The sequence below is a fragment of the Nelumbo nucifera genome, chromosome 5 (genome assembly GCF_055504915.1).
Source record: "Nelumbo nucifera cultivar China Antique chromosome 5, China Antique-T2T, whole genome shotgun sequence".
NCBI classification, from domain to species: Eukaryota; Viridiplantae; Streptophyta; class Magnoliopsida; order Proteales; family Nelumbonaceae; genus Nelumbo; species Nelumbo nucifera.
In genome coordinates, this window is record NC_142653.1 from 40,236,464 (window position 1) to 40,259,657 (window position 23,194).

Consider the following 23,194-nt stretch of genomic DNA (forward strand, 5'->3'; position numbering starts at 1 on the left):
ATAAATGTCACAAGATGCGACATTTATGGCTTCCATGCCATAATATTTTCCTCTGGAGAATGGTAAGGCTATACTCTCTATCACAGGAACCATCTCCATGGGCCATTATCCAGAAAACCTCTAATGGCTCTTAATTTCCTTGCAGTTGGTGCATACCAATTACAAAAGACTTAATTACATCAACTGGCTTACTGGAGTGGCATTGCATATCAAGTTATCAACCAATGTGTTCAGAAACTGCATTTGCAATTAAACTGTAAATCACAAGTCCTTTTGAGTCTTTGCCCATTTATTTGAGGTGTGAAGTCATAAGATGGTAAATGCACTGGTGTAGAAAATTGAAAAATATGTTCCAGTGAAGCTAACTCAAAACACCTGATGTTGCAGAAATACATAATTTAGGAAAATAGAAAGGAATAGTATTACCAGGGTGGAACATGGATACCAAGTGTCCAAATGCATCAAGTCAAAAGATGGTTGTCAAATAAGTCAGGTTCCTGGTACCTGGGTACCAAGATAAAATCACTACTTAACAAACAAAGCGGGGATCATGATTCCGCACCAAGGTCCGGCGTTTAAAATACAGTAGATTAGTCATGACCTCCCCGTTAACAACCAATATCGTCAATACAAGCCTGAGACAAAACCACCCCTCTTTCTCTAGATTAATTAACAATCTCGGATCTTCACTGCATCAAACTGCAACTTCGCCATTCCAATAATACAACGACTATCAACCTTCAAATTTACAACCATTCAGGTTGTCAAAGCTCCTAGAAATCTTGATCACACCAACAAAGCTCGCTGACAAACATTACACCGTTTCATCAAGATAAGAAGCACACCAAACCCTGATCTCAAATTAGATCGGCCACATTCATTGGCATCTCATCAATCTGTGTACTGTAATACTGCTCTATGTCTCTTAGAATCCTAATGTCATCATTGCGTACAAAGTTGATTGCAACTCCCTGCAAACCATCAAAGGTACAAGATACTTAGAAAACAATTCAGCTATGAGTGGAGTTCAACACCATAATGGCAGAAAATTAAATATGAATTAGAGACAGAAAAGGCAGTCAATTTACAGACGGGAAAAAAAATATACATAGACAGGTTGGGGAAGCAGGTGAATTTTTTTTTATAACACACTGAATTTTATTAATTAAAACTAAAATTTAAGTACGTCAGCAGGTGAGAAGATTAAAAGTTAATTAAAAATAGAAAGGGCATGTAAATAGAAAGAAGGGGACGAGTCTGCAGGGACAGGTTCAGGTTCCCACATGAAGTACCTTGATTGTATTATCACAAGCATTCAATTTACAGTGTCACAAACAATATCACAGGGGCTCTTCCAAATAGATGAAGTGTCAGTGTTGGACATGCATCAGATTCTTAAACTCCATAGTGAGTACACCTTACATACATAACACACTTCATATCTTCATATAAACTGTTTTTAGGTAACAAAGATGAACTGCATATGTGCTCATAAAAAAAAAAGAACTGTATATGTTAGGATTCACCAAGTACATAAAATCTTCTAAGGTAAATGCCAAAATTTATAGGCATTGCCAAGTCCATGCCTTCATCTTTCCAAGTCAGGCTCCCAGACATGCATTTGATTCTGAAACTGATGTTTGTCTGTCCATCCGACACTAATGACAAATGAGTCTGTAAGCTATCTAGTATGTGTTTGGTTCCGTTTATGTTTATTGATTTGTACTTTATTTGCTGGTAAAACTGAGATATGCAATAAAAGCAACCGTTTATGACAACTAGGTGCCACTTCAGCGTAACAGTGAATAAATACCTGGCCGTTTGTGGAAGCTTCAAAAAATAACTTCTACAAATGGCTAGAATGCACATAAACCAAAGCTCACTTTACATTTTCGATGTATGCAGAAGAGCGAGAGAGAAAGTGCTGAGATGGCGCCTATGTGGCACCATCAATAAATGTTTAAATGTTTATTGAATAAATGTAAATGGAACCAAACACCCTCCTACTAAGCCAGCCACCATGGGTAATGCCAAGGAAAGCGAGTATATGACATTAGATATGCATAAAGCATTATACTTACAGTCCAATTAAATCACATGTGCTTGATCTCAAGAGTCAATTTTTTCGTAGTCATGATCTCAAGGGTCTTTTCCGCAAGTAAATCCTCAAATATTGGGTCATCCATACAAAAAATATTAATTACACATGCCTATTAAAAATATACTTCATTACATATTTTATGAAAAAAACTCAGTTCACTTTTTCCCATGACTACTTGCTAGAAAATGTTTATTGGACAAGGGCATCCATCTAGGACTCCTTTATTTATTACCTAATTTTACCTTTTTTATGTTGCATTTTAACATTCTAGAGATGAACTACTCAACTACATGAGCAAAAAAGTGAGCTACTGATAATGAAGCAAACCATACAACTATAATTTGGACATCCACATACAATTCACAGAATGTCCTCATCAAACCGACTGTTAGCAAAGTACACAGTGAACAATCAGAAACTGCAAATTTTTGCATAGAATAGAATAACATTAACAATTCCAAAAATTGCTCTGACATTCTGGGGATTAACTAAGTGACCTACACTCATAATTCAACAATGAATGTGGCACTAAACAGAAAGAAATGGTAAAACAGGATTCATGTAGCCACACAGAGTCGGGATGATGATGACATTCCAGGACCAGGAATAAACTAGAGAATGTTCATCATTTAGATTGGTTAGAATTTTCCTATAAACAAATGAACTGGTTATGGCCCACTTAGTACCAATCAATTACCTCAATACACCAACAGGCAAATGGCAGGATAAACCTTTAGTTTCATGTTTAATTTTAGGAGGTGAAGGGCAAATGGCTTGAGCATAAATGCATAATAATAAGGAATAAATGCTTATCATCAGAAAAGTAAAAGGAAATATATATATTCATAATTTCCTTTGGACAGGTATACAAGTACTAATGCATATAGTTTTTCATGCAAGGGAACAGAATCAATCACCTTACGGCCAAAACGACCAGAGCGTCCTATACGATGAATGTAAAGCTCACGGTTATTTGGTAGGTCATAATTGATAACCAGAGACACCTGATGTGGAAAAGGCAAAGATTAATAAGAAAACTCAAATCAGTGCATGGCAAAACCATTAATTCTAAAAACATGTCTTGTGTAAAATAAATGCAGTGGATATTTACTTTATATTGCTCTAGTACTGTAAAAGCACAAAATGCCATGAACTAATGTGGTAATTAGGTTAGGAATAATAACCATTTACAATGTTAATATAAGTTTGTAACTAGTTGCAACTTCACGATTACAACATAGCATCTTTAACATAGGAAAGTTTCATGAAGAGAATATGCATATCTGCATCTGAAAATAAACTGAGCAGACGTAGAACCAGAGTGATCAGCAAAGAAACAAAAGATTATAAACTATAAAAGTATATGACTTGCCTGTTGAACATCAAGCCCCCGAGCCCATACATCTGTTGTGATGAGAACACGGGTCGTTCCTGACCTGAACTCTGACATTATAGCATCACGTTCCTTCTGGGGCATGTCACCATGCATTGAGGAGACTGTGAAGTTATTGCTCCGCATCTTCTCAGTTAGCCAATCAACCTGCCACCTCATATTATATGTGGGATTAACAGCCAAAAAACAAGACAAGCCACAGGAACATTGTAGTTGTACAAAAGCAAGTTAGAACAGAAGCTACCATATATATATATATATATATATATATAATGTGTAGGGCAAAAAATAGCAGAGTAACTCAACGTGGTCCATCACAAATGACCTTTAACCATTATGTTACCTTTCGCTTGGTGTTGCAAAAAATAACAGCTTGAGTGATTGTAAGTGTATCATAGAGATCACACAAAGTATCAAATTTCCACTCCTCTCTTTCAACAGCAACAAAGAACTGTTTGATACCCTGTCATTAGATACAAGGAACAACAATAAGAAAGATGAACAAAAATAATAAATAATAAACAAATAAAAATCGATATCACATTCCCAACTAAATTTGGCATAAAACTGAATCGAACATGAGAATTACTTACCTCCAAAGTCAATTCATCACGCTTCACAAGGATCCTAACAGGATCAGTCATGAACTTGTTTGTCATTTCCAATATCTCATGAGGAAGGGTTGCAGAAATCAACACAACCTGCACAAAAGTCCACTATCTCACTATCTATTGAGAAATCAATTCAAAAAAATGTTTATTACCAATTGATTAGAACATACATGTTAACAATGGAAATAAAAACCTTCATCTGTAGAAGTGATCTTATCACCTAAAGTTTCAACATTGGTTCTATTGTCATAAGTGATCACTTTACTTGGTTATCAACTAAGCCATGTTCTATCATCTATAACAGTAAGACCTACTCACACTGGCTTGATAGTACCAGCTAATCAGCAGTTAGAACTTAGCATTGAAACATCACCTGAAGCTCTGGCGGAAGATATCTGTACACATCATAAATTTGATCCTTAAACCCTCTACTCAACATTTCATCAGATTCATCCTGTCAAGGTGGCAGGGATAAAGAAAATCAATCATTCTCCAACAAAAACAAAACAAATAGTCAAATAACAGAAGAAAGGTTGTAAACTCACAAGGACTAATAGCTTGATAGCTCTTGTGCGTAATGTTCTTCTCTTTATCATGTCACAAACCCTGCCAGGTGTTCCAGACACTACATGGACTCCATACTCCAGTTTCCTTATGTCCTCACCCACGCTTTTGCCTCCAATGCATGCATGAGCCTGTATATTTATGTAATCACCAATTGCCAAAATTACTTTCTCAGTCTGTGCAGCAAGTTCCCTGGTAGGTGACAGGATCAATGCTTGGACCCTGAAAACAGATAAAACCCCCATGTCATAATGAGCAAGTTATAAAATTGAAAAAGCAACCCAATAACCTTTGGTCTTCTTTTTTTATTTGGCACAACATGGCCACTCTCAGACTTGAGCCTGCATTCTCATGCTTGTCAGACTTTGAGAATCTTCAGTCCATTCCCTACGGGTGACATTGCTAGGGGATGGCACTTTTTTATTGTTTCCCTTTTTGTTTTGTGTTTCTTTAAGATTGTTTGCTAGGGGATGGTAATTGGTAGCAACATTATCGTCTACAAGAAGAAATCTGGTCGCTCGATGGAGGACACCCCCCAGGTTATGGATACTATAAATCTGAACTTTGATGGATGCAATAGGGGTAATCAGGAGAATCAGGAATGCATGGTGTGTTCAGGGATCATCATCTAAGGAAAATGATGGCAATCTACTCAGGACCTATTTGGCAAGGAAATTCAATCAGACCAGAATTGTTGGCAGTCCTTCAAGGCTTGGAGTTAGGAAAGATACTAAACTACAACGAGGATATGGTGGAAGAAAGGCATTCAAAAGCTATAATAGACTGGATCAAATACAGCAGGATAGGCATGTGGTAGTCTTGACACATGGAGAGAGGTAAGAAACCTGTTGAGGGAACTGAGAGATCAGTCAAGTGGATAGGAAGATAGCCAAACTGTGTGGTGGATGAAATGGCCAGGCAAACCATGGGTACTTAGTAGAACTTAGTTGTATTATAAGGTTACAAACCAAGTGGCTGGAATATTAGAAATGTAAACATTAAAATCTTGGGAGCAACAAATAAAATTTTTCCCACTTGAATGAATAAATTTGAAAATTAGTGGTAAAAAAAAAAACAGCATACCAAAAAAAGGAAAAGATAGCTCTAAACTCTCTGCTCCACTACTGCACCTGCCCATAAATGAGAAACACTGGACTCTAAGGAGGATGCTAACCCTCTAGCATCAGCACAAAACAAAACTTTCGGGCTAAGCACAAAACAAAACTTTCATTCATAAGGCACACCCAAAAGCACTAGTTTTAATCTGCTGTAACTATGGTAATAGCTAGTGAGTCCCTCGTTTGTCTCTTTTCAATGAAATCTTCAAATGAGACTTAATTTGTTATATGATAGTTAAGGTTTTATTAATGAATTCCCCCGTCTTTTTAAACTAATCCAGTGTAAGGAAATACAACCCATTGCCCTTTTACACATAAATTTTGTGCTTCATAATGACAATGTATAAATAAACGATCCACTGATTCTGCTTCTTCTCCACACATTATGCACACACCATCGTCCACCATCATGCCTCTCCTATTTAAATTGTCCACTGTTAAACATCTCCCAATGTGGCTGTCCAAATGAAGAAGGCCACTTTTTTTTGGGTGGGGGAGTGGGGGGAGGTCTAACAAACTCTAGTAACAAGGAAACTGAAAAACTTCCAGATGTCTTAGCATCAGTTAGCTTGTTATAAAACAATGTAACTGTAAAATTTCTGGATCTCTCCCATGACTAGATTCTTCTATCTCTTCTAGATCTAGCAGGTTTTACCCTGTTGATTCTTTGCAACAATTCCATCCATGGTCCAGCCTTCCAATTATTGAGATCCCTTATGAAAGTGGGACCCCAATCTATTGATTCCTTGTGGGAGGAGAACACATCTGCAATCACGCATTTTTTTTTTGTAATGAGCAATCTTGAACAGTGTTGGGTGCATCTCTTTTAGGGGCTGATCTTGGCATCATGTGTCCTGCAAAAATCTTATCCTAGCTCCATCTCCCACCTCATATTTAATCCCCTTCTTAAAATCATCATATGATTTCTGTATGCCTCTCCAAACCGCAAATGCATAAGCTGCATTGTTTCACCTAGGTCCCAATTTATATTGCTCAATGCATACTTTGTGTGAATTGCCCTTCTCCATAGGCTGTTCACTTTTGGACTGCACATACCATCTCAAAAACTACTTGCCCAACAAACCTACATTGAATTTTCTTTGTTTCCTCACGCATTGGTTTCACCAGGCCCCAATTCATATTGCTGAAGCCATTATGGGCCTATAAATATGCCATGTCTATGAATAAACAAAAAGACATTATTTGTTTCTTTTTACTTTTGTAAATGCCTTAAGGCCCTTAACCATCATTGTAATTCTTTTAAGATTAAAATATATGGGAAACCACCATTTATAAACCTTGACATTATACTATTAAAGTGTGTGTATGTATATAACCTATGAATGTATTATGGATCGGTCCTAAGGCATTGGGCCCAGGCCCAACTTGTAAATTTCTGGGTCTGGGCCCAAGCCCAGCCTGCAAATAAAATCTAGGCTCAAAACCAGAAATTTCAAGGACAGGGTAGAAATGATCACCCTACTTCACACCATGTTAGGATAACGCAAAGTTTTACCATATGTTCTTTGTTTTTCTTTGTTTCCTCACGCATTGGTTTCACCAGGCCCCAATTCATATTGCTGAAGCCATTATGGGCCTATAAATATGCCATGTCTATGAATAAACAAAAAGACATTATTTGTTTCTTTTTACTTTTGTAAATGCCTTAAGGCCCTTAACCATCATTGTAATTCTTTTAAGATTAAAATATATGGGAAACCACCATTTATAAACCTTGACATTATACTATTAAAGTGTGTGTATGTATATAACCTATGAATGTATTATGGATCGGTCCTAAGGCATTGGGCCCAGGCCCAACTTGTAAATTTCTGGGTCTGGGCCCAAGCCCAGCCTGCAAATAAAATCTAGGCTCAAAACCAGAAATTTCAAGGACAGGGTAGAAATGATCACCCTACTTCACACCATGTTAGGATAACGCAAAGTTTTACCATATGTTCTTTGTTTTTCTTTGTTTCCTCACGCATTGGTTTCACCAGGCCCCAATTCATATTGCTGAAGCCATTATGGGCCTATAAATATGCCATGTCTATGAATAAACAAAAAGACATTATTTGTTTCTTTTTACTTTTGTAAATGCCTTAAGGCCCTTAACCATCATTGTAATTCTTTTAAGATTAAAATATATGGGAAACCACCATTTATAAACCTTGACATTATACTATTAAAGTGTGTGTATGTATATAACCTATGAATGTATTATGGATCGGTCCTAAGGCATTGGGCCCAGGCCCAACTTGTAAATTTCTGGGTCTGGGCCCAAGCCCAGCCTGCAAATAAAATCTAGGCTCAAAACCAGAAATTTCAAGGACAGGGTAGAAATGATCACCCTACTTCACACCATGTTAGGATAACGCAAAGTTTTACCATATGTTCTAGGGATGCCTTTGCAAAGATTAACGTATCATTTGCAAATTAAAGCAATGTTGCCCTTCTCGTCCCCCAACCTGAAGCCTTCTAGAAAATCTCCCTCAACAATCTTGTTCACCATTCTAGTCTGTGCCTCAACATATAAATAAAAATGGGGACAAAGGGCTCCCCTGCCTAATGCCCCTTATCTTAGGGATTCTTCCATGTGTGGTTCCTTAAATTATAACCAAGAAACTAACCATAGTTATACAAACCTTTCCCATGTTCCTCCATTTTGTCAGAAGTTGAACTGCTTCAGCATGTGGACTATAAATCTCCAACTTAAAATTATTGTAAACTTCTACATGTCCACCTTCAACAATATCCCTACTTCCCCACTTCTATCATTCTAAGTCTTGAGTTAATTAACTATATTGGCCACCCAATACCCCATCAAAAATTTGCCTTCTATCTACAAAAACGCGATATGACTCAAAGGTTATCAATTACATTACCCTCCTCATTCTTCTCCCCAACACCTTTGCTATCATTTTGTAGACACTGCCAGACAAAATAATAAATCTAAAATCTTTTAACTCCATTGTACCGTTTTTTTCTTGAATATTAGAGCTATAAAAGTGGAGTTGAGACTCCTTTCTAATGCCCTGTTGTTGTGAAACTCCTCGAACACTTTTAGCAAATCATCTTTGATAAGTTCCAGGCTTTTAGCACCATCTATAAAATTCCATAGGAAATTCATCCAGCCCCACTGCTTTTGGCACCTTCCATTTCACCAATAGCTTCTAGGATTTCTTATGAGAAAGTCTTCTCCAGCTACCTAGCCTCTTCTTCTGTCAAGCTCTCAAAGCTTGAGGGATCCCTCCAATTTGGGCCTGAAGCGTCAATTCTCCTTCTATAAGGCATCACAATAACTGATGGTGGTGTCCTGGATTCTCCCCTCTCCCAGCATTAACTCCCCTCCCACCTTCAGCTATTCAAATTTCAATGTAATTCTGTCTTCTTCTCCCACTTGCCGCCTTGTGAAAAAAAGAGGTATTTTTATTTCCTTATTTTAGCCATAGACATCTAGACCTCTACCTCCACTTAATTTCTTCTTGGTGAGCTAGATAATCATACTCTAATTTAGCCTTTGTTCTCTTTTTTCTTCTCCCCATTGGATATTTAGTCTTGATCCTCAGCTCTGTCCACCTTCAATATTGCTTCTAAATATTCATTCTTCCTCTGTTCCACTTCCCTAAAAGTCTTCCTTCTCCACTTCTTCAGCTTTGTTGTCTTTTAGATGCAATGACTTGCAATGTCTTGAGCGGAAGATAAATGCTATCAGTAAGGAACATTACCATTCTTTCAATTTATATGCTTGCTAATCGGTATGTAAAATTAGGGAACTACCCGAGATTTTAGTTTCTTCCTATGTAAATTTTTGTGTCAACTAGGCTTTCCACTGTGACCTAGAAATGCCTAGGCACCTTGACAACTATGGATTTCAATCTTACACACAAAAGCCCAATTTCACACCTCTACAAAGTAAAATAAAACTGAAGGAAAGAGAGCAAAAAGAAACATGAAAGGGAGGAGGAGCTTGAGAACGCACTCTCGGCTGGAGGTATCGACCATTTGGCAGACAGTGAGGGCAATCATGGAGGTCTTCCCCGTACCAGACTGTGCCTGAGCGATGACATCACGACCCTTGATGATGGGTAGCACTGCTCTCTGCTGTATAGCCGATGGTTTCTCAAACCCGTAAGCATATATTCCTCTCAAAAGATCGTCTCTGATGCCCATCTGATCGAACGACGTGATTGCTTCCACGCCTGCACTCGTTTCAAATTCTATGTTATCGTCGCTGGGTCCTGGCCCACTTCTCCGGCCCGTCCTGTTCGCAGGCACCACTGTGGCAGCAGCCATGGCTACGCTGAAAAGCCCTACCTGTAGAGAGAGAGAGAGTGAGAGAAAGAGAGAGAAATTGATACCAGTCCTGTTAGCAATTGCAGAGTACGAAATGAAACAAAGCCCCAACCATTTATAAGTCACAAAACCACTTAACAAGAGTCAAACATCAAATTTAACTAACAGGATGCAAATAATCCTTTTTTATTAATTAAAGGATGAAGTATGAATAGCAACATAAAAGAAGGCATGCCAAAATTAGCAAATCGTTGAAAAATCAAAACGCAGTTGCAGAAACAAGGGGAAAAAGAAAAATAACTCTAGGGTGATCATAAAAAAGAAGAAGATAGGCGAAGGTTACTTATTGCAGACAGAGAAGAAGGGGCAGATCCCGTTTGCCGACCGAGAGAAGTAGAACAAGAAAACAAAAAGGAGAAACGAGTGCGCGCAGAAGTATGACAACGAAACCACAGCAGAAAACGGAGTGGGAGCTAGGGTTTCAGACTTACAGAAGTGGCTAAAGACGCGCTCTTTTATTTCCGTTCGGTAATTCTTCCTTGTGGCGGTAGGCCACTTCTCCGTTAATCAGCTCGTCTTCGTGACTTCACCGGGTTGCGATTTAAGAATGCGAATTCCTTTTCAAATAATCCTATTGCAAGTAGGGTTGTAAAAGAGTCGTATTCGGATCGGATCTATCCACATCTTATCCAGTTATTGAAAGGATAAATTACAGACAGCGGCCCACTACTTAGAGAGTAGTAACACTTAGCCTCCCTCCCTAAATTTTGTTGCGACATAGACCCCCTGAACCCTTTTGTATCCCAACACCTTGCCCCTGCTATAAACGACACTAGCTGGTGGGCCCCTGCGTTGCAGGAGCTGGTTTGGAGGAAACCACATTTACTCCTCACATAGGGCGCCTCACACGCACATGCTACTATGTATTGAAAATATTTTCCATACTTGTAAGTTAATATTCATGGATAATGTTTTCAATGCCCACTACTAAGTGTTACAATCCCCTAGGTAAAGAGTGGCCCGGTTATATGTAGTTTACCTTATTAAAAACTAAATCTAGGTGTCTTGTTTATTTTTTTAATCATAAATTAGGGTAAACTTTTTTAGGCTTTCAAAAAGAAGTGATTGATCTTTTTTTTCTTTGTTTTCTTTTTAATGGAGTAAATTATAGATGGCCACCGAGTACTTACGGTGGACAATTTGACAATTTATTATATGATATCTTCATTTATCCCCAACTTACTTCATCATATAGTTGGGAACAATGATAGTAGGGGAATTGATGTCAATATAAGGGGGTTGTGAGCTAGGGGTGATCATTTCAGTCCGGCCTGGCCTAGTTTGGAAATTCTGGGCTTGGGCCTGGGTTTTGTGTTCAGGCCCGATTCAGGCCTGGGCTCATATCAAGCCCACAAATTTTAGGGCCGGGTTTGGGCTTAATACTTCAAGCCCAAACCAGTCCGTATATATTTAAACTTACACATTTTGTGTATAATATATACATATATATACATTTTATTTTATATTGTATTATATATTTTTTATATAAATATTATAACATGACATGTATAATTTATATTATATATAATATTTTATATTATATAGTATATAAAATAAAAGTTTATATGCATGTTATGTTATTTAATATAAAATATTATAGATATATAATGTTTTATATATGAAAGACATTGGCCCATAATCAGGCCCGGCTTGGCTTGGGCCCATGTAGACCTGGGCTAGGACTTATGTTACAGGCCCAAAACCCCAGGATGGGCCGAGCCCAGGCCTAAGCTTTAGCCCTTACTTATCACAAGTGCAAAGCCCGCTCTGGCCCATGATCACCCCTAGTGTGAGCCTATGGTGAGTAAAAATTTGTGAGGTGGGATTCAATGGGATTTCTCCTCTATTCTATATATAGTAGATAGACTTTTTTGGATAAATATTTACCTTAGGTGGCTATTGTAAATTACGCTAATCCATGGACTAGTTGACAAACTCACGTTTATGCCCCACAGGCCACAACATATTCCAATCGTGTATTGGGGATATCTCCCATTGACAACTTCGAGAGATGTTCTCAATACACGCTGAGATGTACATGTGGGGCGTTTGTGGGGCACAGATGTGTTTGTTGGCAAATTTTTTCATGATGTTGTTTTCGTCTTTTTTCTTTCATGTGTAAAAAAAAAAATTAAGTACTTTTAAGTCAAATCTCCCATATAATCTATCATTCTGAAAACCTATGCAAAGTTCCATTAAAAAACACAACTTTGATTTTTCATTATTTTTTTGGCCATCTCAATAAAGAAGCATTTAAGTTCTTACTTATTAGCAACTTGACTAAGAAAATTTTTAACCCAAATTAAATATCCAACTAGTCCTAAGATTATCTCTAAACATTTCATAACACATTGTTACCCTCTTACACTTCTCATTGGATCATACCAATTCTACATTAATGGGTTCCAAAGTAGTATATATTAGTTGGCATTACATCTATCAGTTTTGCACCAATTACACTTGAATATGATGAAAGCCTTGGCCTTTTAAAATTATTAATCCTCCACATTTCTCCTACATTCATCCTATTTATTTATGTTGATGCTTTGCAACATCAAACTACCCTTTTCTACCAACAAAAACATTACACTCAAAAGCTGACTCTATGATTTCCTTACCACCTTATTCGTAAGGATGTCTCTCTCCAAATGTTTCCTTTCCTCTTTAGAGTTCTGCTCTTGTAGAGGCTTCCCTATGTCCAAGAGTTTTGTCTTAGTAATGTTATTTCTGATGAGTTGTCTCTTCACCATTTACTATTTCTTCTTAATCTTGCCAATCAACATCCATGGAAGGAAAGAGCTCAATGTATGCCCAAGCTATCAGGTTGGCAAAGGGAGAAAAAATCATTGAGGAATATTATCGTGAACTACGTTCACTACTCAAGCAAGGGACAACGGAGTTTGTAGAATGGGAACGAACAGTCGTTTTGTAAAGTTGTCACAACAAAGATTGTCAATCATTAAGGAGTGAGGGACATGCTTACCCGGGCATGGAGCCCTAGAAATGACATGAAAATCAATGAACCCATTGGAGATAGATTTTTTGTTCTTTTCAAACATGCATTACAGGTGATAAAGGGCCATGGTCTTTCTCCAACTATTTGATTGTCTACAGTCAGATATGAGAAAGGATTGGGCATTCATTAAGTTCCTTTGGATCACTATAACATATGGGTTCAACTACACTGGCTTCCACTAGGACAAAGGTTTGATAGCATGGTGTGACAATTCGGAGGTCTTATTAGCGAAGTTATCAAAATCCAACTAGAATTAGACATGAACGAGTGGAGAAATTACAAACAAGCTAGAGTTGGAGTGGAAGATTACCAACCTTATGGATTGATGTTAGGTATGGATACCAACCTTCTGTTACAGGCGTGGATACTTGGAACATGATGAATTAAACTACCCCAAGAGAAGAAAGGAGATCAAGAAGAACAAGAATCAAACTAGTCTGATGCTGAAGATGAAGAAGACAACTATAAATTTACTAGAATGTATGTTTCGAGATCCTTTGGACTTTGGGTTTGAGTTGAATACTACCTTAATCCTAAAAATAAGTTGAAGATTGAATGGGATTTAGAGGAATTAGAGGCAAAAAACAAGGATTGTGGAGTAGCCAAGGGAGATAGATTCAAGAAAGATAAAGAAGAAAGGAGGAAGAGGAATACAGAATTAGAGGTTTTGGACATGGAGACTTTGCATGCAAATCAATGACACGTGGTAGGAAAGAATTATTGTATGATGATACACTAAATATGTAGGAAGGTACAAGCTGGATGTAGACAAAAGTTTTGGAATCTTTAGTTAACAAGGTCAGTGATTCTCTTGCCAACAACAATGCCCCAAAGACCGACAACCTTATCACACCGAATATTGGCTGCCTCAACCCTTTCCCCTCATGGGGTGGGTCCTCCCTAAATCCACAAATAAATGACCTCATTCATCTTTTCACATCCTCCTTTTGTCAATGTCTATCACTAACCCCAATGAAACCAACCATAAATGTCTTCACACCAGCCACACATCCCCCTACCCATTAAAACCAATTTAATAAAAGAAAATGGCTTACCTTTAAAGAAGCCAGCCTTAACCTTGGAGGACCAACCCAAAAAGAAAGCTAGAGTCAGTGACAAAATGCCAAATTCCTATAAAATACATAACCCAAATCCAATCCCATCACAAGATGACTAACAAATTCCAAATACAAGCAGATTACATGTTCAAAACTCTCCTACGCAAAGGTTGTCACCCCAATTAAAGTTGAAACATTAGTCCCAGAGATAGATGAATCCAAATGATGATGATGTTAGTACCTTGACTAGTGCAAGCACATATGGAAGTAAATGTTGCAAATTACCAAAAACTTTTTCAAAAAATATAGAAGAGGCAACTTCAGCAGTACATCGGGGTTGCTTAGAGCAATAAAAACATTAATTTTGAACTACCAAGGGTTGGGGCAACCCTCGACAATTAGAGCCCTCCAATCTCATCTTAGAGATCATGCCCCCGGGATCATTTTTCTAATGAAGTTAAAGGTTCTGTCACACAAGCTAACTCATTTATTAGGTAGATGGGGATTTTCGAACCACTTTGCAATGGAAGCTAAGAGGATTGTTGGTGACCTTTTGGTTGGTTGGACGAACCAGTATTTGGGTTAAGTGATATATGCATCATGAAACATTATAGGTTGTCATTTTACCACTCCTACCCTTGATATCTGGTGCAAAAGTACCTTTGTTTATGGTAAGCCAAGAAAGGAGCTAAGACAGAGGGTTTGGTAATGAGTTTCTATTAACTACCCCTTATGGCTAGTAGTAGGGTATTTAAATAAAGTCCTTTATTAGACTAAGAAGTTTGGAGGAAGACCCATTAAAAGGAAGTGGGCCACGGCTTTCAAAGAGACAATTGATGTTTGTGGTTTGATTGACCTTAGAGCAAATGGCTATAACTACACTTGGAATAATCAAAGACCAAGGATGGATCGAATTTAGGAGCGCCTTAACCATTTTTTGCTTTAGTAGAGTGGAGACAAAAATTCCTAGAGGTAGCAATTTTCAATGAAATGGCCTATGGGTTAGATCATGGACCCGTGATATTGGTTTACTCAAACCCGAATAGGTAAGTGACCTTTCAAATTCAAAAGTTTGTGGACTTACTCACAATGAATGTATGTTGGTCATTTAGGAGGTCTGGCAATCCATACCTTCATTTGAAAGACAAGGTGGGATCCAAGTTCTTAGGAAGCTTCAAACATGCTTCAGTGCTATTCGAAAATGGAACAGGAATAGTTTTGGTGTCATTCAACAATGAGTAACATATGCGAAAGAGCAACTTCAAAATTACCTAACTCAACCCCCTTAGAAGATTAAGCATAATATTGAAAATAAACTAAGAAGGAATTTAGACATGGAATTACTTTGGGAGGAGATGCATTGGAAGTAGAAGTTTAGAAGGCTCTAGTTGTAAGAAGGAAACCAAAATACTCGATTCTTTCACTAAACAACTATCCATCACAAACAAGGAGAGAAAATTTTCAGAATTCAGAATGCAAAAAGATCATGGTTTACCATAGACAAGGACATTGAAGAAGAGATCATTGGATAATTCTTGGGCCTCTTTCAAAAAGAAAGGAATACGAGGAATTTCCATTAGATTTCCTAGCAAATTCATCTTAAAAGCATTGGATAGGAAGATAGAAGAAATCTGGACAAACCTCTTTCAAATGAGGAAATTTGGGTAGCTGGTCCATCTATGGATCCATTAAAATCACCAGGCCCATATGGCTTTCCAGCATTGTTCAACTAGCGATATTGTCAAAAAATTGGAGATGAAGTAGTTAGCACTATTCTGAATTGGTTTTGGAAAGACTGGTTTCTAAAAGAGCTCACTCATACCTACATTATTTTGATTCCAAAACAAGATCGAGAAGAAGATGTAAGTCATTTTCAACCAATTGGTTTGACAAATGTGTTATATAGAATTTTAGCCAAATGTATGGTAAATCACCTTAAACCTCTTCTTTCCACACTCATAGACCCAAATCAAGTAGCTTCTATTGGGCAAGTATCTATTACTAACAATATACTTCTAGCCCAAGAGGTCTTTCACCAGTTGAAGCATAAAAAGAATGGGAATAATTTTTTAATGGCCATTAAGTTAACCCTTCATAAAGAATATGATAAGTTGAGTTAGCATTTTGTCTTATTCATCTTGGAGAAAATGGGCTTCAACGACCATTGGAGGAAATTAATTTTCCACTGCATAGCATTAGTTAGATTTTTAATAATTGTTTTTGAAAAGGTAAGATAAATTTATTATATTAAACTCATAAAAGTACAAAATAGAACCTGCCAACAACCAAGCAGGCCTGAGGGACCCCCATTTCAAGCACAAAATCGACTGATTTCTCAGTAAATGAGCTACATTTGTGTGTCTGAATTTCTGGGGTGATTGAAATCCAAGAGAGCAGTTTACCAATAGCCATTTGAGCTATAACCTCGGGCCCTCTCTTTGATTAAAAGTTATATTGTTTCTCTTAGACCAAATGGCCCAAATCACGGTTGCAAGGGTAGAAATCTAGACCAATTTCCCTCTTTTCTTCAATTTATTGATCTTGTAGCAACATATTAACTCCTTAGCCGATTTAGGTATGACCCAACAAATCCCCACCACCTTCAAGAAGTGATACCACACCTGGGAAGCAAACGAGCAATGAATGCAGATATAATCCGTAGATTCCAAATGATCATCACAAAGAACACACGACTTATCCAGGGTATACAATCCTCTTCTCTCAATATTGGTTCTGGATAGACATTGTCTAAGGCCATTGTCCAAATTAGAAAGTTAACCTTAGATGAGAAGACTGAGTTTCAAATCTATTTAGTAGGGAAATCCCCTACTACCACTTTACTACAGAGTCTACTGGCCATTGGTTTTATTGAGAAAACACCTTCTTTGGTCTACACCCAATTCCACTGATCATCCTAATTGTGGTCAATGATTTGAGCCTATAGAATCTTCAACAGTTTCATAGCTTATTGAATTTCCCAATTAAAAAGACATCTTTTAAATTGGGGAATCCAAAGCACTTCATTACCCAAAACTGTGTAAAGTTCAGCAAACAAAACATTTTGGTTGGAGGCAATTGGAAGATAAGAGGAAACTCTTTAGCCAAGGAATGATTTAAACACCAATGATCTTTCCCAAATTTGATCATATCCCATTTTTGACTTTGAGGTTAATTCCCCCATCAAACAAGGGAAAAACCTTCATGATACCTTTCCATAGAGAATAGCCTTAGTTAGATAGGGGGTTTTAGTTCTCCAGTTACCCCATTTATCCCCAAATTTAGATGCAATTAGGCTTCTCCACCAAGCTCCCCTTTCGGTGGAAAATGTCTAGATCCATTTGCAAAGCAATGTTGAATTTGTCACCTTAATTGTTCTCAAACTTAGGACCCCTTGTTCCTTAGGAAGGCAAATTTGGTTTCGATTCACAAGGTGGATTTTTTTTTTCCTCCCAGTCCCTCCACAAAATGTTTTTCTAGAGAGTCTATTTTCCTAGCAACTTTATCTGGGATACGGAAAATAAAAAGAAAATAGGTAGGAAGGTTAGAGAGTACTTTTTAAAAGGGTCACTCTACCACCAAAGGAGAGATACTTTGCCTTCCATGAGGACAATTTCTTTTCCAATTTTTCAATTATTGGATCCCAAATGGCAGAAGATGAGCATTTAGCCCCCAATGGAAGGCTCAAGTACTTCACTAGAAGCTGATTCACCTAACTAGCCAAAATATTAACACAATTTTCCAAGTTAGGGACTTTACCCACTAGGATAATTTGACTTTTGTTAAGGTTGACTTTCAAACCAGCTGAGGATCCCAAAAAATTTTCTAGTTGTTCAAGAGAAGCATCAACAAAGCAAAAAGTATCATCTACAAACTGAAGAATATTCACTTTTTCACCCCTAGGGAGATTACAAACCCTTCCCACAACCCTGAATTTGCAGCCTTTTAACTAAAGAGAGTAAGAATTTATGCAATACAAATAAAGAAAATGGGAGATAGGGGGGCTCCCTGCCTTAACCCTCTAGAACTCTCAAAGAAGCCTACAGATTGACCATTGATTAGAATATAAAATTTGGGAGAGGATACACAAACTTTCATCTAATTTCTCCACTTTTGCCCAAAATTCTTTTTTTTTCTAGAACTTAGTCTAAACAATTTCAATCGACATGATCATAAACTTTTTCAATATCCAGCTTATATACCAGACCTAGAGTCCCATCTCTTTTTCTTGAATCCAACAATTTATTTGCAATAAGCATTGAATCAATCATCTGCCTACCCAACACAAAGGCACTTTGTTGTTTTGAGATCACACTATCCAAAACCCCTTTCATCCTTTCAGCTAAGACCTTGGCCAAAATCTTGCAAAAGCTGTTTAGAAGGCTATTTGGTCTAAAATCTTTAACATGCACAACCCCTTCAGTCTTAGGAATGAGAGTGATAAAGACATTATTTAGGTTCTTTTAAAGAGAGGCATTTGAATAGAAGGACTGAAAGGCATTAAGGATGTCTTGCTTCACAAAATCCCAACACTTAACATAAAACAAGTTGGATAAACAATCAGGTCCAAGGGATTTCTCATTGTCTAGGTTGTTGATTGCCATCTTAATTTCTTTCTCTAAAAAAGTCTTTTCAAGAAAGTCTCTTTGATCTTCATTTAATCTTTTAAAAGGAAGGCTTATGAGGAAGGGCCTGCAATTTATAAAAAAGAAATTGCAATTACCTTTATTTCTACAACCGAAACACCCACCTTGTCATCCCAAATAAGCATGTTGATTGTGGACAGTTTGTTTTTTTTTTGCATTTGCCATTTTATGAAAGTAGTGAGTATTCTTATCCTCCGCTTTCAGCCATTCTGCTTTTGCACTCTGTCTCCATTTTAATTATTCTTTGGCTGCCAATTTGTCGAAAATGGCATTTGCTTGAATTCTTTTCAGTTTTAACTCTTCTAAAATTGGGCCAGCTTCCTCTGCTCTTATCAATTTTAGCAATAAGACCAAGACAAGCCTTCTCTGTTTCTGCATTCAGATTATTTTCCACTTTCCATATTTCCAACTTTTCTTTATCTTCCCTCAACTTTTGAGCTAGAACAAAAGAGCTGGACCCTTTAACCTGCACTTCACACCAAAAGGATTTTAATAACGACAGGAAATCAGCCTCTTCAAACCATGCATTCTCAATTTTGAACAGGGCTTTGATTATGTTCCTACTTCCACATATCAGTTGGATTGGAGTGTGATCTAAGACAGGTCTCGGTAGAATCACTTACTTGAATTATAGAAAGAGTTCGTCCTAGTTTTCGGAGACTAGGAACCTATCAAGCTTAACAACAGTTGGGTTATCCTAGTTATTGGTCCAAGTAAAACTTCCTCCAAGTAAAGGAAGGTCTATGAGCTCCAAGTTGTTTACAAAATTAACAAATAGACACATCCCCCTTGATCTCTTGCTTCTGATATTTTTCTCTTCAACTGACAAACTGATGTTGAAATCTCCACCAATTACCCACGGATAAGAAAAAGAACCTCTCATTGCTTTTTAAGTTCATCTAAAAAAAGGATTCTAAGATTTGCTTCAATAGGACCCTACACATTGGTCACTTGAAAGATGCTTCAATTAGCTAATTCCATAACGAGAGAGATGGAAAAGGAATCCACCCTGTATGAAATTAGCCTACACATAGTTGGATCCTAGAGGGTGATCAAGCCCTCGACACTATCCCTTGCCAATTTCGCTCTCCATCTCACCTGAACCTACCCCCAAATGCTCTGAACCACTCGAGGTAATATCAAACCAAGCTGGAGTGTGAGACAAGGGGACCCTCTGTCTCCCCATCTTTTCCTTCTAGCGGGTCGATTTTTTTCAGCAATGATTTAAGAAGCAGCCATGGGAAGGAAAATCCATGGTATAAAGCTAAAATGATACCTCCCAACACTTATTCATCTTTTCTTCGCGAATGACATGCTACTTTTTGGCCAAGCTAACCTTGATGAAGTTCTTCACTTCAAAAGTTAAATCGAGGAGTTCTACAAGATGGCAGGACATGAAGTAAATACTGGTAAATCAGAGATAAGTTTTAGTGCAAATACTCCTAGAAGAATCATAAGTGCAACTCTTCAAATTAGCGAAGCAAGAGGTAACAGAGATTACTTGGGTCTACCTATGCAATTTGTTAGATGTAAGAAAGATCTCATTAATAAGGTAGAAGAAAAAAATCAATAAGAAGCTAAGGGGTGGAAGAGGATATCTCTAATAGGGGCAGGTAGAGCTACTCATTAAATCAGTAGCAATGGTGGCTCCCTCCTTTGCAATGAATCATTTCAAGCTTCCCATTCAACTTTGTAAGAGAATTAACCAGAAACATGCCAACTTTGTATGGGGTCAAAAGAAAGAGAAGATATTGCACTGGGTGAGCTGGAGGCATATGTGTAATGCAAAGTATCGCGGGGGCCTTGGGTTTAGAGACCTAGAATGCTTCAAACAAACACTTTTGGCTAAAACAATAGTCAACATAAAACCTAATTTTAGAGGGGAATTCTTTATGAGCACAACACAATAAGGAAGGTACTGTAATAGACAAAACCCTCTTATAATAAAATCTCATTCTAGAGACTCATGGGCATGGAAGAGCTTATGCTTTGGAATGGATCTAGTAAGACAAGGCCTATTTTGGCAAGTTGGATATGGAAAAGTAAACATATGGAATGATAATTGGGTCCATCTACTACCATAAGGCAGAATCCAGACAACAAAGCCTAGCCAGTGCAACACCAACACAGTGAACTAAGTCATTATTCAAAATCCTCCTAGATGGAATATTGGAAGGCTGCAAAGACTCTTTTTAGCTAATGAAGTGTTGGCCATTTCAGAAATTCCTCTTAGTTGTAGGAAATGTGATGATAGCATCTATTGGACTAAGGATGGAAATTTCACAATGAAATCTGCGTACCATCTAGTATGGAAGACTAAAGAAGATAAATGAGGAAGAAGGCCTAATAGAAGTCCTCTCCAAATGATATGCAACTTTGGAAATTAAAGGTGCCTGCCAAAATTTAGAAATTCACTTGGAAACATAGTGTAAATTCTATAGCTGTAAAAGTTAATTTAAGAGCAAGGAACATCAATTGTTCTCCCTACTGCCATAGATGTGAAGATGAGCCAAAAAATCTCGTGCACATGCTAATGAATTGTCATTTTGTGAGGGCGGTTTGGCTTAGTAGTCCTTTCACTTTCTGTTCATCCATGGTGAGTAGCAGACCTTTCTCAGAGTGGGCAACAACTTGGTTCCAAGGTTCAAAATTCATGAAAGACGATAAAGAGAAATATTGTTCTCTTATTGCTATTATTTGTTGGAACATATGGAAGGCTGGAAGCAATGAAATTTGTAGAGATGAATAGGGACACCCGATGGTAGTGATATTTTAGAGTTTAAGGCTTCTGGGGAACTCTTCCCTAAATCCACTCTTGCTCCCACTAATAATTGCTTTAGACCCAAGGCTTTAGCAGATGGACATACCCCTCTAAGGGATGGTTTCAAAGTGAATTGTGATGTAGGCTTTGACCAGAAATCTCACATTGTGAGTTTATATTGTGTTGTTTGAGATCATGAAGGAAAGTTACTCAAAGCAAAAAGTAAACAAGCAACCTGTGACTCAGTCATCACTAAAGAGGCTCTGGCATTACGTTTAGGAGCTAAAGAAGCACAGAATCTAAATCTCCCAAGCCTTGAGCTGGAGTCTGATTCTAAAGTAGCGGTGGATTATCTACAAACAAATCATTCTAGGCCAATCCTACCTTGGCAAAGCATTCTGGAAGGCATAAAGTGCAAGGCCTCCCGTTTTAGAAGTCCGAAATTCTCTCACGTCACCAAATTAGCTAACAATTTAGCGCATGAAGTTGCTAACATTATTTTCAGGAGGAATGTTAACAATCTACAAACAAACCTTGGCAAAGCATTCTAACAAGACTTCAACGCTATGTATCCACCATGATTTTATGAATTAATGAAGTCTCATCTTTTACCAAAAAAAAAAGAAAATAGAACTATGTTTATAGGTAACATGCTAGTAGACCTATTCGTGGGCTGGGGTTGGGGTTGGCTTTTGCCAAAATTTTAATGGGCATGGCCCAAAGTTTGAGCCCATGAATGGGTCTATATACTAGCCATGAACAACATAGAGTACTTGGGTAAGAGTTCACATATTCTAAGACAATGACTGAAGCACTCCTTTTTCTTTCTCTTCTTACCATTGATTGCTGCACTCCATTGTAATCCCCCAATGAAACATCAACAGTTCAGGGATGGAAGTAAATTCAAAACATTATATAAGCAATGCTGATGTGTTTATGTTCCATTGGGGGTCGCAAGGGAGTGTTGCGACTATGATTGCAACAATGACTCAATTTGGAAAGAGTACAAATACAAATATATATAAAATAATACAAAATATAAGGTTTTGCACTCTCCATATTTGTATTTGTATTTGTACTTCTTCCAAACTAAGCCAAATGTTTAACACTTGGGTAAGGTGATTGAATTTAAGGAATACCCCAATCAACAAACTATTTTACTTTAAAAATCAACAAGTTATTTGGGGCATCTTCTAAAACATGTAACCCCTTTGGTTGATTGCGTGATTGGGGTTGGTTTGTAAAAATGTAAATCTATATTATGCTTGATTATCAAGTTCTTTTGCATCCTAAACAAAGTAAGCAAGTTGCTTTGGTTGATTTACTTTTGCATTATCTTTGTGTCTTTGATCTTCTCCTTTTTCTCTCCTAAGCCTAAGGTGTGTATATGTCCCCCCCCCCCCCCCACCCCCCATCCCCCCAAAACAAAAAACAAAAAAGAAAAAAAAAAGTCTAAGGTGTTTATGGTTCAGTTTGTAAAGGGCGAAAACAATGTTTTTTTTTGTTATAAAATGGGGGTGAAATACAATGAAATTCTCTAGTATTTAAGGGGGATGTTTGAGAACATGGTTGG

At 37.5% G+C, this 23,194-nt stretch overlaps 1 protein-coding gene across 1 annotated transcript; it reads right to left on the reverse strand.

Moving 5' to 3' along the window:
- Positions 1–397: 397 nt before the first annotated feature.
- Positions 398–10,085, reverse strand: EIF4A-III (eukaryotic initiation factor 4A-III). Its single transcript, XM_010245218.3, has 8 exons — positions 9,770–10,085; positions 4,651–4,891; positions 4,479–4,559; positions 4,088–4,195; positions 3,838–3,957; positions 3,474–3,641; positions 3,019–3,105; positions 398–971 (listed from the first exon to the last, which is right to left on the reverse strand). Exons 1-8 carry the CDS (start codon positions 10,081–10,083, stop codon positions 858–860), a joined length of 1,233 nt encoding a protein of 410 aa, XP_010243520.1. The 5' UTR covers positions 10,084–10,085; the 3' UTR covers positions 398–857.
- Positions 10,086–23,194: the final 13,109 nt, after the last annotated feature.

What these genes read in the sequence shown, in the direction of transcription:
- EIF4A-III (XM_010245218.3), bottom strand. Translation starts at nt 10,083, where the DNA reads ATGGCTGCTGCCACAGTGGTGCCTGCGAACAGGACGGGCCGGAGAAGT. An exon ending in CTATCAAGCTATTAGTCCTT is followed by an intron (nt 4,560 to 4,650) that starts GTGAGTTTACAA and finishes CCACCTTGACAG; the next exon opens with GATGAATCTGATGAAATGTT. An exon ending in GGGGGCTTGATGTTCAACAG is followed by an intron (nt 3,106 to 3,473) that starts GCAAGTCATATA and finishes TTTCCACATCAG; the next exon opens with GTGTCTCTGGTTATCAATTA.